This window comes from Pteronotus mesoamericanus, unplaced genomic scaffold (genome assembly GCF_021234165.1).
Source record: "Pteronotus mesoamericanus isolate MK-2021 breed Mesoamerican mustached bat unplaced genomic scaffold, CSHL_Meso_final scaffold_85, whole genome shotgun sequence".
Lineage (NCBI taxonomy): Eukaryota > Metazoa > Chordata > Mammalia > Chiroptera > Mormoopidae > Pteronotus > Pteronotus mesoamericanus.
Genome location: NW_026555329.1, coordinates 33,106,182 through 33,121,548, shown reverse-complemented (window position 1 = coordinate 33,121,548; position 15,367 = coordinate 33,106,182). Strand labels below are relative to the sequence as shown.

The window sequence follows — 15,367 nt, the reverse complement described above, 5'->3', positions numbered from 1 at the left end:
AAAAATCACATAGAGGTGGGTAAGAAGGGCAGAGGTGTGATCTAGTCAGGGCTCACATTCCAGTTTCACAAGCAGGACCGGTTTCATGGGTTCCCCCTGAAGAGCTAATGGTTCAAGCCTCACATCAGATTACCCTGCCAAGGAAAAGAAGCCCCCAAAACATCTGGTTTTAGCTGAAGGGCTATAGGAAATTGAAACTTCACCCTTAAAGGACCTGTAAACAAACACTCATTCTGAGTCCCAGTGTAGAGGCAGCAGTTTTAAAGTGCCTGAGTCATATGTGTGAAGATTCATTGAGTAATTTTAGGGCATGTGTTGGGGAGGTAGCTGGAACTTTCTCCAAAGACAGAAGTGCTGGAGGGCACCATTTCTCCTTTTTTTGTTTTACTCACTTTCGCCACACTGGCTGGGTGCTGGTGGGCATCAGTTTTGAACTCAAAGAGCCCCACAATATGAAACATCAAAATTAAAATGTCAAAAGTTAAGGGCAAGGGAGAATCTTAAAAGCAGTAAGAAAGAAAACAACCCCTATGATTTTTTGTTAGTAACTTTGTAGTCCAGAAAGGTGTGGCATGATATGTTTAAAGTGGTAAAAGGAAAGAACTTACTACCAGGAATCTTCTACCTGTAAAAATCACCATTAAGAATTGAAGGTTAAGTAAAGTTTCCATATCATATAATTTCACTTATATATGGGACTTAAAGAGCAAAATAAACCAACAAACAAGTGGAAACAGACTCAGACACAGAGATCAGACTCAGGGTTGCCAGAGAAGAAAAGGGGTTGGAAAGATGGGTAAAAAAGGTGAAAGGATTCAGAAGTACAAATTTGTAGTCACAAAATAGTCACAGGGACTCCAAGAAGACAAACGATCCAATCAAAAAATGGGCAAAGGACCTGGGCAGATGCTTTTCTAAGGAGGAGATACAGAGGGCCCAGAGGCATTTGAAAGGATGCTCTGCATCACTAGCCATTAGAGAAATGCAGATCAAAACCACCATGAGGTACCACCTCACACCGGTCAGAATGGCCATCATAAACAGATCCACAAACAACAGGTGCTGGCGAGGCTGTGGAGAAAAGGGAACTCTAGTCCACTGTTGGTGGGAATGCAGACTGGTGCAGCCGCTATGGAAAGCAGTGTGGAATTTCCTCAGAAAGCTGAAAATGGAACTGCCTTTTGATCCAGCGATTCCCCTGCTGGGACTATACCCTGAGAACACCAAAACGCCAATACAAAAGAACCTATGCACCCCAATGTTCATAGCAGCACAATTTACAATAGCCAAGTGTTGGAAGCAACCTAAATGCCCATCAGTAGATGATTGGATCAAAAAGTAATGGTACATATACACAATGGAATACTACGCAGCAGAAAGAAAAAAGAAGTACTAAACTTCGCAACAGCATGGATGGAACTGGAGAGCATCATGCTAAGCGAAATAAGCCAGGGGGCGAAAGACAAATACCATATGATCTCACCTATAAGCGGAACCTAACCAACAATGCAAAGAAGCAAGGCAAATATGACCAGCAACACTGAAAGGAAAAGAAATCAACAGAGACAAGAGGGAAGGGGGGGCAGGGAAAGGGAAGGGAAGGGGAAAGTCAAGGAACATATAGCAAGGACTCATGGACAAAACCAAAGGGGAAGAGCTGAGGGAGGGAAGGTGGGAGGGGGCAAGGGAAAGAGGGGGGGAAGGCAGAGACAAATGTATTTAAAAAGTAAATAAATTAATTAAATAAAAAAAAATAGTCACAGGGATATAAAGTTCAGCATTTTCAGCATAAGATATATAGCCAATGATATTGTAATAAATATGTATGGTACCAAATGGGCACTTAAAATATCAAGGAGACCAGTTTACAGATGACAGGCTGTTACTAGGCTTATCATGGTGATCAATTCATTAGGTAACAAATGTTGAATATGTTGTATATTTGAAACTAGAATAATACTTTATGTTAAATATACTCGAATAAAATTTATTCTTAATTATTTATTCTATTGAGGCTATTATACATGTAATTGTTCTCTTAAGTTACTTTTTTGATTGTTCAATAGCTGTATGTAGAAATTCAGTTGTTTTCTGTGAATTGGTTAATATTCTACAACCTCACTGAGCATATTTATTACTTCTAATAACTTTTTGGTGTTTTCTATAATCCTTAGGATTTTCAAAACACAATTTAATGTCATCTGCAAGTAGATTCACCACTTTCTTTGCAACCTAAGTGCCTTTTCTTTCCTTTTTTTCTTTTTTGCCTAATTTCCTTGCCTAGAATCTTCAGTACAATGTAGACTAGAAATGGTGCAAGCATGCATACTTCTTTTGTTCTTTATTCTAAGGAGAAGTATTAGTCTTTCACCAATAAGTGTGATGTTATCTGTGGGTATTTTGTAGATGGACTTTCTTATGTTGAGGAAGTTCCCTTGTCTTCTTAGTTTGTTGATTGTTGCAATATTAATATATGTTGTTTTTATGCAACAATTTCTCTGCATCTATTGAGATTACCATGTTGTTTTTGCTCTTCTTAATACAGGAGGTTACATTGATTTGGCTCATTTTCATAGGTTTAGTAAACTTTACGTTCTTGAGATAAATCTCACTTGGTCATGGTATGCAAGTCTTTTTATATGTTGTTATTAATTTTGCTAGTATTTGTGGAGATTTTTAGCATCTATATATATATAAAGGGAATTGGTCTTTAACTTTCTTTAATTACGATCTCTTTGGTTATTGTATCAGATTAACAACCTCATAGAGTAACTTGGAAAATCTTCTCTCCTCTTTTACTTTATGAAATTATTTGTGAAAGACTGGTGTTAATACTTTATTTATGTTTTATTTTTTTATTGTTCAAATATATTTGCCTACATTTTCCTGCCACTACTTTCCCCTGATCCCCTCCCCAACTTCCCTCCCTCAATCCTTTCCCACTTTGGCTTTGGCCATGGGTCCTTTATACATGTTCCTTGACTTGACCTTTCCCTTCCATTTCCTTGCCCCCCCACTCCCTCCTCCCTTCTTGATTCTGTTGGTTTATTTTTACTTTCAATGTTGGTGTTAATACTTAAAATGTTTGGTGGAAATTCACCACTGAAAATATCTGGGCCTGCAAATTTTTTTTTGGTATAAACATTTTTCATTACTAATTCAATATCTATCTGTTAGAGGTCTATTCAGACTTCTTCATTTTTTCTTGAGTTAATTTGGGAAGTTTTGTCTTTCTAAAAATTTGTCCATTTTATCTGGCTTACCTAATTTGTTGGCATGCATTTGTCCTTCTGCTTATAATCTTTTTTTTTTTTTATTTTGTAAGGTTGGTAGTGATGTCTCTTTTGTTATTCTTAATATTTAGTAATTTGAGTCTTCTATGTTTTCTTAGTTAATCAAGCTAAAGTTTTATCAAATTTGTTGAATTTTTCGTAGAACCAACTTTTTGTTTTCTTGATTTTTTTTATTCTCTCTTTCACATATTTCCACACTAATCCTTATTATTTGCTTCCTTCTGATTGTTTTCAATTCAATTTGCTTTTCTTCTTCTAGTCATAAAGTGGAAGACTAAGCTATTAATTTAAAGCCTGTCTTATTTTTCAAGTACATTTATAGTTATAAATTTCAATAGTATCTAATTTCCTTTCTCATTTCATTTTTGTAACATTGGTTATGTAAAATAAAAGAAAAATATACTGTATTATTGTGACTTTCCCAAATTTCCCTTTAATAATCATTTTAAATCTATTATATTGTGGTCAGAGAATATATTTTATATATGACTTAATTTTTTTAAAAAAACTGTGATTTCTTTATAGCCTGATATATGTTTTATCATAAAAGCTGTTCGATGTGCCTTGAGAAGAATGTATAGTCCAGTGTTGTGTTGAGTGTTTATGGAGGTCTAATTGGTCTGTAATATTAATTATCTTTTATTGAAAGTTGGTATTTAAGTCTCTAACCATTACTATTAAATTGTTATTTTCTGCTTTTGTCTTAATTTCTTCTTTATTTTTTGAAGGATAGTTTTGCTGAATTTTTAATTCATAATTATCTTTTTCAGTCAGCATTTTGAATATTTCATCTCATTATGTTGGCCTCCACGATTTTTGATGAGATTCATTTGTTGATCTTATTAAGGACACCATGTATGTGATGAAGTTGTTTGATCTTCCTGTACATCATATTAGTATTTTTTACCAAATTTGGAAATTTTTCAGCCATTATTTCTTCAAATTTTCTGTCTGTATTTTTCTCTTCTTTTTTTAGAATTCTCCATATTAACATATGGATATGTTAATATCCTTGACAGTTTTTTAGACTCTCTAAAGCTTCTTCATCTTTTTCTTTATTTTTTTTTTTCTTTTCTGTTGCTTATACTGGGGAATCTCAATGAACCTGTTTTCAACTTTACTGATTCTTTATTCTGTCAGTTCAAATCTACTGTTGAACTTCTGTAATAAGTTTATCATTTTGGTTAGTGTACTTTTCAATTCTAAAATTGCTATTTGTCCTGTAAGTCATGTCTTTTTATTACTCTTCCCTTTTTGTTGGGACATTGTTCTCATAGTTTCTTTTAATTCTTTGTTTTCAAGTTTCAAATATTTATTAGTCAGTGTAAACCCTAACAGAATACACCAACATGATTTCATGCATTTGGGGAGTAAGTATTTCCTGGTTAAGTGGGAAATTGTGCAGATGTCTCCTGGAAGACCTTCATTCTAAGGAGCTTTATAGGGAAATATGTCATTTAGATGTCTGGACCTTCTTTCTTCAGTCTGCTGTAATCTATAGTCATTAAGTAGAATTTATATTGTTCTTTGGGACCCTGCTTATTCCAGGGTTCTCGGTTACTCCTTTTGTCCCAACGGACATCTGGATTGAACAATGCCAGGCACATGACACACAGCACTTTCCCTGTACCTACAGCTCCAATAAATACAAAGATGGTGATCAAGATTGGATGCTTCTTGGTCTGACTGATGATGTGATGGGGCATGGTTGCAGCAGAGGGCTCAGAAGCAGAGAAAAAAAATCCTTTAATTCTTTAGACATTGTTTCCTTTAGTTATTTGTATAATAGCAAACATAAAGTCCAAGTCCAATATCTGGGCTTCCTGAAAAATAGTTTTTATTGACTGCTCTCCTCTCCCTGAATATAGGCCATACTTTCCTATTTCTTTGCATGCTTCATATTTTATTGTAAACAACTAGAGATTTTAAATAACATAAAGGGAAATGTGATTCCCTTTGCCCAGGGCCAACTTTTGTTGCTGTTTTTATTGTTGGTTTATTTTGTGACTTCCTAGATAAATTCTTTAAAATTTTCAAATTTGCACTCCTTTTTGTCTCTAGCTAATAAGTCACTGTTCAGTTAGCTTAGCGGTCAATTAATGATTTGACAAAGATGTACTTAATTTTTTTGAACCAATCAGTTCACAGCCTTTGCTGAAGGCCTCTCTGTATTTTGGAGCACATCTTCAATGCTCTGGCAGAGGGATTACAACTGTGTCTTAGCCTTCACTTCATACTTACAAGGAACCTAAAGTTCAGCCAGAGATAAGAGATTAAGACCTTTTCACATAGTTCCTAGACATGTGAAGAGTCCTTTTTATGCATGTTGCCTCCTGGATTCCCAAAAATATGTTTTCAAAGTCTCCTATGGATCCACACTGTTTCCTTTTAGGGTTTTTGACAATCCTCTCATTAGCTCCACATGGCAATACCACCTCAGGCAGTAGTATTGGTAAACAATTGCTACTATTTTTTTTCAACAAATATCCTGAGGATGGGGCAGAGAGGGTTCTAAGTTAGGTCAAATAAAGGAAAATCCTGACAATGAAACTTTTCAGCAAGCTGCTAGTTAGGTCAAAAGAATGATGATTTATGTGTGTAAGACTTTAGGAAAGTTCCAAGTCTATTTTTCCCGCTAAGGTACTGGTTTTCACAGCTACCACAGTTAAGAGACCATTGGTTTGCAAGCTTAACATGTAGAGCTAAGGAGAGAGATGTGGGATTAGGGAATATTAAAAAATCATATAGCTCCTCATTGTCAAATGAAATTCAGCAAGTTTTCTTGCATAATATTTCGCAGACTGCACAAGCCTTCTGTTAGTTTCTAGAGTAATAAAAAAATTGATCTGGACATTTTTTGAAAGTTGTCTTGATGCTTTATGGAAATGTGGATTTTCAAAGGTCTTCATTCTGTCATTCTGAAAATGATCTGCTTTTCCTTTGTTTTTTAAGTTTACCTTTATTTTGGAGAGCATAATTAAAAGCTCTTCCCAACTTAAAACACTCAGAATTAAAGTGTTTTGTCAAAATGTGGACAGTTTTTACACATTTTATTAAATAGGTCAAACTTTGCATTTGTAAATACAGAAAATATTCCATTAGTGAGTTTAAGTAGCTGCTGCTAGCTAAGCAAGAGTCTGAGATTTTCTAAAAGGTATAACATTTCAGTACTCATTTTCCTTAGTTCAGCTCTCCATTATGTAAATATAAATAATTTATTTGGGCATTTTATAAGTATTTGGGGTCTAGTTACTGGAAATAAAAAGATTTAATTTACTTCTTCTTTGTTATACAGAAGGTTAATTTAAAGCTACCAAATATAGCCTACCCATGTCTTCTAAAAATAAAAAAATGGAAAAGAAAAAATCTCACTTTATTTCAAGGAATCTGTGAATTCAGGATAGTTTCCTCAAATAAAAAAATAGTTCTATAGAACTCTCTTCTGAGAATTTCAACAAATATTCAGTAATGAATTGTATTCAAATCAAAGATTTTCATTTTAGAGTCAAACTCTGTGATATTTCTGGAAGTAAAATGGAAAAAAGTTGCTCTCCCTGTGTCTGAGTAGATAGTTATAGGTTTATTTGTGTGGATTGATCCATGAAAGAATAAGGACTTCTAAAAAATTCTTGAAGTTTTTCTTACACTCACCATTTGCTGTTAACATAGATTTAATACTATATATTCAAAGTTATACAATATTCTATAATGAATATAAAGTTATAAATGTAAGGTTATAAAGTGTTAAACAAATGTTTAACTAAGGTTTTTAAAATAAATCAGTGTTGAATTAAATAGATATTCATGTGTACTACCAGTGATTAAAACTGGAAGATTTCATCTCCTATGATAAATGACGTTTTCTTCTTTTGAGAAAATCATCATGTTCATTTAATCTCATTTATAGCAATAGAAATTCACAGCTGAATTTTTTCATGTTTACTCTGATCTAGTTTTTTCAATCATGAATAAGCAATGATTGATTATCTAATAGCATAGAAAATACTTATAACCAGATATCATTTTGTTATTAATAATGGATAACTCCACCTTTCATATTCCTTTATCTGCATTCATTTCCTCTTTTTTTATCTGCATTTTTCTTGAATTTATGAATATGTCTCTTCAAAAATGTATCCCACCTAGTTTGTAAGTGGGAATAATGGTTGTAACCTTTCTTTTAGAAATTTAAGAGACAAATCCTGAAAACTATCATTTAACTGCTTTCCAATATACAATTTCTTGACTGATAACACATTTCACAGGATTTTAGGTGACTTGTTCACCTAAAGGTTTTATAGACATCAGCAAAGGCAAATCTGAATGTAAAGCTCATGAGGCATGTATACAAAAATGAATAAATTAAATACATGAAATCTAAATTTAAAATCAATTGAGGTTAGATAGATAGAAATGTTTGCTTGGGTTTCTAAACCTCCTATTACAGAAATAAAACTTTATTCTCCATTTGAGAAAGAATCCAAACCTACACAGTAAGTCATATCTATGGTATTTGTTGACCACATCAAAATTTTACTGAAGGTGAATTCTGATACTGTACTAAATATTGCGTGAATTTCATTCTCATACTAGTTACGACCGCTTCCTAGATTTATCACACACTGTGCTCATGATAGTGTACAACTCAGCACCTAGTTTGTCTTTTTCACAGCAGTTCCACTCCAGTATTCAGATTCTTAAGAAACTTTTTCATTTTACAGAATCTTAAATCTTCCTTTTTCATTATTCTTTAGCACTTCGAGTTTTAACAGATATTACCTTTTTATTATCTCCTTTTCCTGGACTGTCTTGTTCAGCATTTATTCACAGTGTATCTGCTAACTCTTATCCATGGTTCTCAGAGTGCTCAATAACTTTTGGAGTTGGTTATATTGTCTCTCAAGTTCCTCATCACTGGAGTTAATTCCCCTTGAAGCTTCTTGCCCTCCTGCCTCACCAACAAAAAAGAGCACGTCTTCCCTTTAGAGAAACCTTATATCTCCATAGTTTACAAAATGTCATACCCAGCATAATTATTATTTCAGAGAAATATTTCTGAGGTAACCATTATTCATTTAAAAGAGAATATTTGTATTAGCAAGATTTCAACTATTGTCAATTATTTGTAAGGCCAAAGAAACTGAACAAAAGGGAACACATACTGTTATTAGTATCATGTAGAATTGATTTATTATTTTAAAATTGTAAAGATAAAAATTAGCCTTTAAAATATTTTTAGAAGATTACAGATAGCAAAACGTTATGTTTTAAATACTATTCTATATCTCTGTGTTCAAGAAAATGAATTTTAATAGAATCCTATAAACTACAGGTAGGGAAACTTTTTTTGTCAAGTGTTAAATAGTAAATACTTCAGGGTTTGCAAGCTATCTGGTTTTTGTTCCAGCTGCTGAACTCTGCCATTATAGCAGCAATGGATAATGAATGGACAGAGCTGAGATCCAATAAAACTTTATTTATGAACACAGAAGTTACAATGTCATATCATTGTTATAACAAAATATTATTGTTTAGATTATTAAAAACTATTTAAAATGTAAAAAAAAAAAACAAACCCCACAGTTTGTAGACCACACTAAAATATGAAACAAGATTTCACTGTGGTCTGTAGTTAGTTGCCTTTCCTGGAAATCATTATACTCAATTTTATTTCTTCAATAGCCTTTGATGAACACTACACAGAATATTAACTAGAAGAATATTTATGATTTGCTATGAAGAATAATATTTTACCAGATTTCTCAAAAGTTTTATCTTTTATAAACTGAGGTATGATGCATTTTCCTGAGTAGTAAAAACAAAACAAAACAAAACAACAACAGACAGAAAACAAAACTCCAGGTCAGATTTTAAACTATTAGGAAATTCACCTAGGCAGTAAGTTTTACTATGAATTTGTATTTTTTAGTTTAGCTAAATGATTAGGATTTGGATACAATTGGGTTTTGTTTAACTGATTTGCTAACTGGGGTATCTTGTAAAGATTCTAAAAATATTCATTTACAGAACATGTGACATAGATATACTATATCTGTCATCACTTCAAAAGATAAAGTTCTTGAATAATGCCATTATTTTGACATTGAAAAACCTAAGTTCTTATGCAAAAAATAGGTTTGAAAGACCAAGAAAGTATATGACAATAATTAATTTTTTAGCCTTCCTGAAATAAATTAATGGCAACAAAAACAACAAAAACAGACACCAATGCTATTTTATACACCATAAACGAGAAATTATGGATTCTGTGTTATTAATTCCCATGTGCAATTCATTATTTCTTAGAAACTTTCAGGATCTACCCAATCTCTGGTTTTAACCAGATGTTTGTAAACAGATTTCACATTGCTACGACAGTACACAGCTAGTAACTATTTTCTGTTTACTCTTGTATGCAAATATTCAGGACATTTCTGATTTTAACTCGAGTTGATGATGTCATTCCTAAAGCCCATGTATTATAAGCTTTAAATATAACTCTTTTTAGACTTCATTACAACAACCTTTGGTGTTTTTAGCAATTCTCCTTACTTCCCTTTTCTAACTTTATTATATCATTCTTTTTTTCTAGATTTTTCTTTTTTTTTGCCACAGGCATAACCGACAATTTATATATAATAAAATCAATATTTTCACAGTTGCCTTGGAGATATATGAAAGTAAATTTGTATAAATTTTGCTTATGTTCTTTAGATTAGGAATTATAAAGAAATTTTTAAAATTAAATGTACAAGCTGCCCCAACCCTAGCATTTTGTAAATGAGGCAACCAAGGCCCAGTTTGCTCAATGGCTTGTTCTGGAATGCAGACACCAAGTACAGAGCACTAATAATCACAACAATACAAAAAAGGAGAATGAATCATTAATGGAAAAGCTCTGAGAACCTGAGTCTATAGGCTCTGAATAATTAGCACTGAGAACCTGAAGCACAATTGCCTGTTCAGGATACTGAAGAGCTCTGGAGTAGATATAAGTGTGCTGGCTCTTTACATTGAGGCCTCTCCACACCTACTTTCTCCTCTTCTCTGCCTTTCTCTCTGCTCTGGGAGGCTGACCATCATACAAAGCATTGCTTGGATCCTGTGCCCTGAGGCTTCAATTAGATTAGGCCAATTGGACGCATAGATGAGAGAGAGATACAAGTGAGGGAGGATAGAGGTCAAGGTGAACATTCCCCAGTGCTCCCCTAGTCAGGAGGTGGTTTTGGTTGCAGGTGTGTCCTACCTACAGCCACAAGTCTAATCAAGCAGTTCTGCTACCATGATCATCACTCTCTGTGCCCTACCATGCACCCTCTTGTCTTCTATGTAACAGTTTCCTTCTTTTGCTGGTCCCTGAGTGTCCCATCACACTCCTGAGTTCACTGCCATAGTCTGCCCACACATTTACAAAAGGTATTCTCATTTGCTAGGTGCTCTGGAAGAAAGAGGAGAGGTTGGTAAAAAGGTACAAACTTTCAGTTATAAGATGAATAAGTGATGATCTCATGTAAAACATAGTAACTATACTTAATAACACTATTTTATATAGTAGGAATTTTCCTTTTCTTTTTAAAAATATTTATTTATTTTTAGAGAGAGGGGAAGGGAGGGAGAAAGAGAGGAAGAGAAAACATCTATGTGTGACAGAAACATCCGTCAGTCCCTTCTTGCACACACTCAACTGAGTCCTAGACTGCAACCCAGGCATGGGACCCTACCAGGAATTGTACCAGTGACCTTTTAGATTGCAGGACGATGCCCAACCCACTGAACCACACCAGTCAGGGGTATAATGGAAATTTTCTAAGAGACGAACTTAAATGTTCTTACCAAAGTGGAAAAAAAAAGATAAATAAGTGAGATGCTGGTGTTTTAATTAGAACTCGATGAGGGGAATACTTTCTCATTGTATATCAAATCACCACATTAAAAAATTTAAGTATCTTACAATTTCATTTTTCAAATACACTTTAAGCTGAAAAATGCATAGTTTAAAATTGTATAACATCTATATTTTAAAAATATATAAAATATCACCTCAAACAGCAAAGTCAAATTAAATAAATGGAAAATATGCCAAAAAAGGATTCTTAATCTGTCTCTCACTGTTTCTCTTTCTCTTATTGAATCCTAAGTGACACAGAAAGAGATTTATTTTCTACAACTCAGAGAATATCTACCAATCAAGAAAATTAGCCAAAGTTAAATATTAATTAGCCCATTATTTAAAGATTAAGGAGCAATCGTCTGAGACACCTGTCCACCTAAAACCTTTTTTTTTTTTACCTGTGTTCCTGTTCTAGTGTGTTCCCTAGGACATATTGACCTTTCATGCCTATAGCACACCTCATGCTGGGTGTTCCAAGCACTGTGCCCTGTGCTAGGTCCTGGGGTATATAAGTGAAAAAACCAAGGTTGGTTGTATAGAAACCACAAACAAAATTTAAGCAGGCAAATTTTAGTTCAGCATAGTGCTAGAAAAGAAATTATTTGAAAAGGATCATGGAAGAACAGAACAGCTGGCTTCACTGAGAAACCTCTCTTGTATCTTTGATGAAGTCACAGCAGTCTCCACAAACAGTACTAATCTTCAAGCCAGCAGCCACATTGTCTGGTGTCTACATGAAGTGCCTGTGCTGTTTGGTAAGTGCAGCTTAACATCCTAAGTTTTATCCTATATCACTGAATCACTGAAGTTTGTCCTTTCAAATCCTTGAAGAATTTTCATTCCCAGACAAATTTCTTTATGTAAATAGCCTTTATTGAAAAACTCTCTTCATGCTCGTTGGAAAATAAACACCATGTTTTGCTCTCCACTATTTCTGTATGTCAAGCATCAAATATGTGTGGCAGATTTCTGATTTAACAAATAGTCTTAGTGCTTCAGCTTTTGCTGCAGTTATGTGAGTTTCATATTCATCACACATCTCCAAAATACTTCACTGCTTAGTAAAACACTCTAAGGTATAGTACATGAAAAGCACTACGTAATCCCCAGCAGAGTGCAGAATGAACAATCCTTATTTAAAGATTAATGACTCTTTTAGCTGCAGAACTAACTTATAAAACTCTATTTTTTAGGATGGAGCTATGACTCAGATAATTATATTTAAGAGACAGAAAAAGTTAAGCTTCCCATTTCCTGCTTAGTAGCTATTTACTTACACTACATAAGGTATGTAATCATGAATTCTAATAAGAACAAATTCACATCTGCTCAAGTCTCAACTAAATAAATACAGCTTATCCACTCTGCTTAGTATTTAGAAAAGCATAAAATTTACACTGCTTTCTTCCCGTCACACAACACGCTTCTTAACTGTCTCTGTCCTATCACTAGCTGTTGTACTCAGAAATTTAAAATAATTTTAACGTTAACATGGCAAAATGTTAATTATCTCATGAGCAATGTGTATATATATATATATACACATTGAATATTTGATTCTATATATATATATATATATATATATAGAATCAAATTCAATTAAACTGTTTTTTGGACTATCTGTAACAACATTTGTCTCCCTTGTATAAAAATAAACTCTTGAGATGTAACTTTCTCTCTAAATCTAGACATCTTCTGACATTTTTCCCCAAAGAGGAGAGAGTTTTCTCTGACAAAGGCTGCAAACTGTGTTCACCAAGTTGGATTATGACTACAATAACTGATGGCGCAGGAGTCATTGCCGAGCTGGAAAGAGAGAACTCAGCACTCCAACCTTTGGTGTACCTCCCCGACTCCATCCCCTGGGACAGGAGTCCGATGAATTTTTCGTGTTTGACATGACAGGCATTTCGTGGGCATTGTGTTCATTCAGTGGAGCCTGCAGGCCATCACTGTACAGATGGTGGCCTCGGAAGAGCCCTAGGAGCCTTCGAGAAGAAGTAGCTGCTCCCAACCCAATCAGATCTGGGCTCATGTTTTCTTTTTAATCATATTTTAATTTCAACTGTTTCTGTTTCAAGGAAGGTTGAAAAAGCTATTTAAAATGTGATAACTTTATTTAAAATGTTTTTTTTAATATTATGAAAAGCTTTTCAGACTCTAAAAAAATCTAGTCATTTTCAAAATAATGCAATGTTCACCTTTTTGTTCAACTTTAAAAACTTGCATTGAGCAGTCTTTCAGAATCATAGGTGGCTTAAACACACTGATAAATCCGTGTTTACCTCAAAATAAGTTTGGTGTATGACTCACACCAAAAAATTACAGAGAAAAATACCCCCCTAAACAAAACCCAGAATTTTAGCATTATGACAAGAACACCCTTGAATGTGTCTGGTGAAATGAAGGATTAAGTAACTTAATTATTAAAAATATTTAGATTCTAATTTGTAGTTAATTTCAGTCAAATTTTAGAAATTATAAATAGGATTAAACTACTGATGGATGTGGCCACATAGATGAATTTTAAATGTGTTATGCTAAGTATAAAAAAGCTAGGCTCAAAAAGTTGCATGCTATATAATTATATTTACATGGCAGTCTGGAAAAGAAAAAACTGTAGGGATAAAGAGCAGATCAATGATTGCCAGGGATTATCAGTGGCAGCAAAAAATAATTGCAAAGAAGAAGCATGAGGATTTTTTTGTGTGTGTTGTGAAATGGTTCTTTTTCATGATTGCAGTTGCCATATTTATATAACTTCCTGCCAAAAATATTTAGTTTATATAAATTTAAATATAAATTTTAAAAGGTGAGGAAATTAATCATGAAAAGAAGCATACTATTTTCACACTAAAAATCACTGAAGTTCAACTCAATCAAATCATATTTTTGAATGGAAACAAACATTATTAAGAATTTTATAAATAATAACAATCTTGATTGTCTTTGAAACAATTCCATACTAAGTCAAATGTAGATGTGGGCCCAGTGAAAATATTATTTCCTCACATTGAACTGCATAGAGTGCTTTTTCTCAAATAGGCCAAAATAAATAGATCCTAAATAATATCAAGTTTTCTCTAAGTGTTTAAGAAAGAACTATCACTCCTTTGCTTAATGCAATGTCTATCCTTTATTTGTTGGTTCCATGTCATCTCTGATCCCTTTACTCCTAATTTCACACTCTCTCTTCCCATTTACAGTGAATCAGCCTATCTTCTACCATATTTGGAAATTTAGTTCCCGGTCTTGACTCTATATCAGCTTTTCTCTAAGTGTGAAATCAATTATGTATACAGTAAACCAAAAAAGACTCCCCAAAGATATCCATGCTTTGATCCATGGAACCCATGAATATTTTTTCATTACATGTGGCAAAAAAGTCTTTACAGATGTAATTAAGGCTACAGTTCCTAAAACAAGGAGATTATTCTGCTTGACACAGTCTAATTATATGAACAAAGAGCTGTTTTCAGGTAAGGGCAGGTAAGCCTAGGCAGAAGAAGGGTCAAAGAAATAAGATGCAGGAGAAGGACTTCAATATCCATTACTGGCATTGAAGAGGAAGGAAACCATGGGCAAAAAGATAAAGAAGACTTCTAGACTCTGAGAATAAACCATACCCAGTAGCCATAAGGAAACAAGGACTTGGACCTATAGACACATGGAAATGAGTTCTGCTAACAACTTAAATGAACTTGAAAGTGGACTCAGAAATTTCAAAGAAATTGAGCAAGTTCAATTCAGTAGGGTCAGAGTATGGCCAGAGAAGTATCTGGATGATTCTTAAGAAAACCATAGCTTGGATGTTATCTTGGTGGTTCTAACACAGTCCAGGTGCTGACTCTTAACTTTGCAAAATCAAACTTAATTTTTTCAGTAGACTGACAGTTCAGTTTCTTAAGGGCAATCTCATTCTATCAAGTTCATGGAGACTGAAATAAAAAAACCCCAAAACAACAGATGTTAATGTATTACTTTGCATGCTACCTCTGACATGTAGACATTCCCATGGTTTTAACTAGTTGATAAGCTACTCAGGACAACTGCTTGGTGAGCTCAGATTCAAAACAACAAGATTTCATTATGTTACTGAACTGTAGAATGATGTCAGGCTTTGATAAGTTGATCCATCAATTTTTACAATAGAGATATTTGCCTGATTGAAATGCCTGCTTGT

At 33.8% G+C, this 15,367-nt stretch overlaps 2 protein-coding genes across 2 annotated transcripts in view; both read right to left on the bottom strand.

Annotated features, from left to right (window-relative positions):
- The window catches only part of MAGI2 (membrane associated guanylate kinase, WW and PDZ domain containing 2), a 1,404,484-nt gene that overhangs the window by 1,080,578 nt on the left and 308,539 nt on the right, over positions 1 to 15,367 (bottom strand). The window lies entirely within an intron of this gene.
- Positions 4,751 to 4,999, bottom strand: LOC129062895 (cytochrome c oxidase subunit NDUFA4-like). The gene has a single exon (XM_054563925.1). The coding sequence runs from the start codon at positions 4,997 to 4,999 to the stop codon at positions 4,751 to 4,753; it is 249 nt and encodes an 82-aa protein (XP_054419900.1).

Bases quoted from the DNA above. Each gene is read 5' to 3' on its own strand.
- LOC129062895 (XM_054563925.1), bottom strand. From the start codon at position 4,999: ATGCCCCATCACATCATCAGTCAGACCAAGAAGCATCCAATCTTGATC.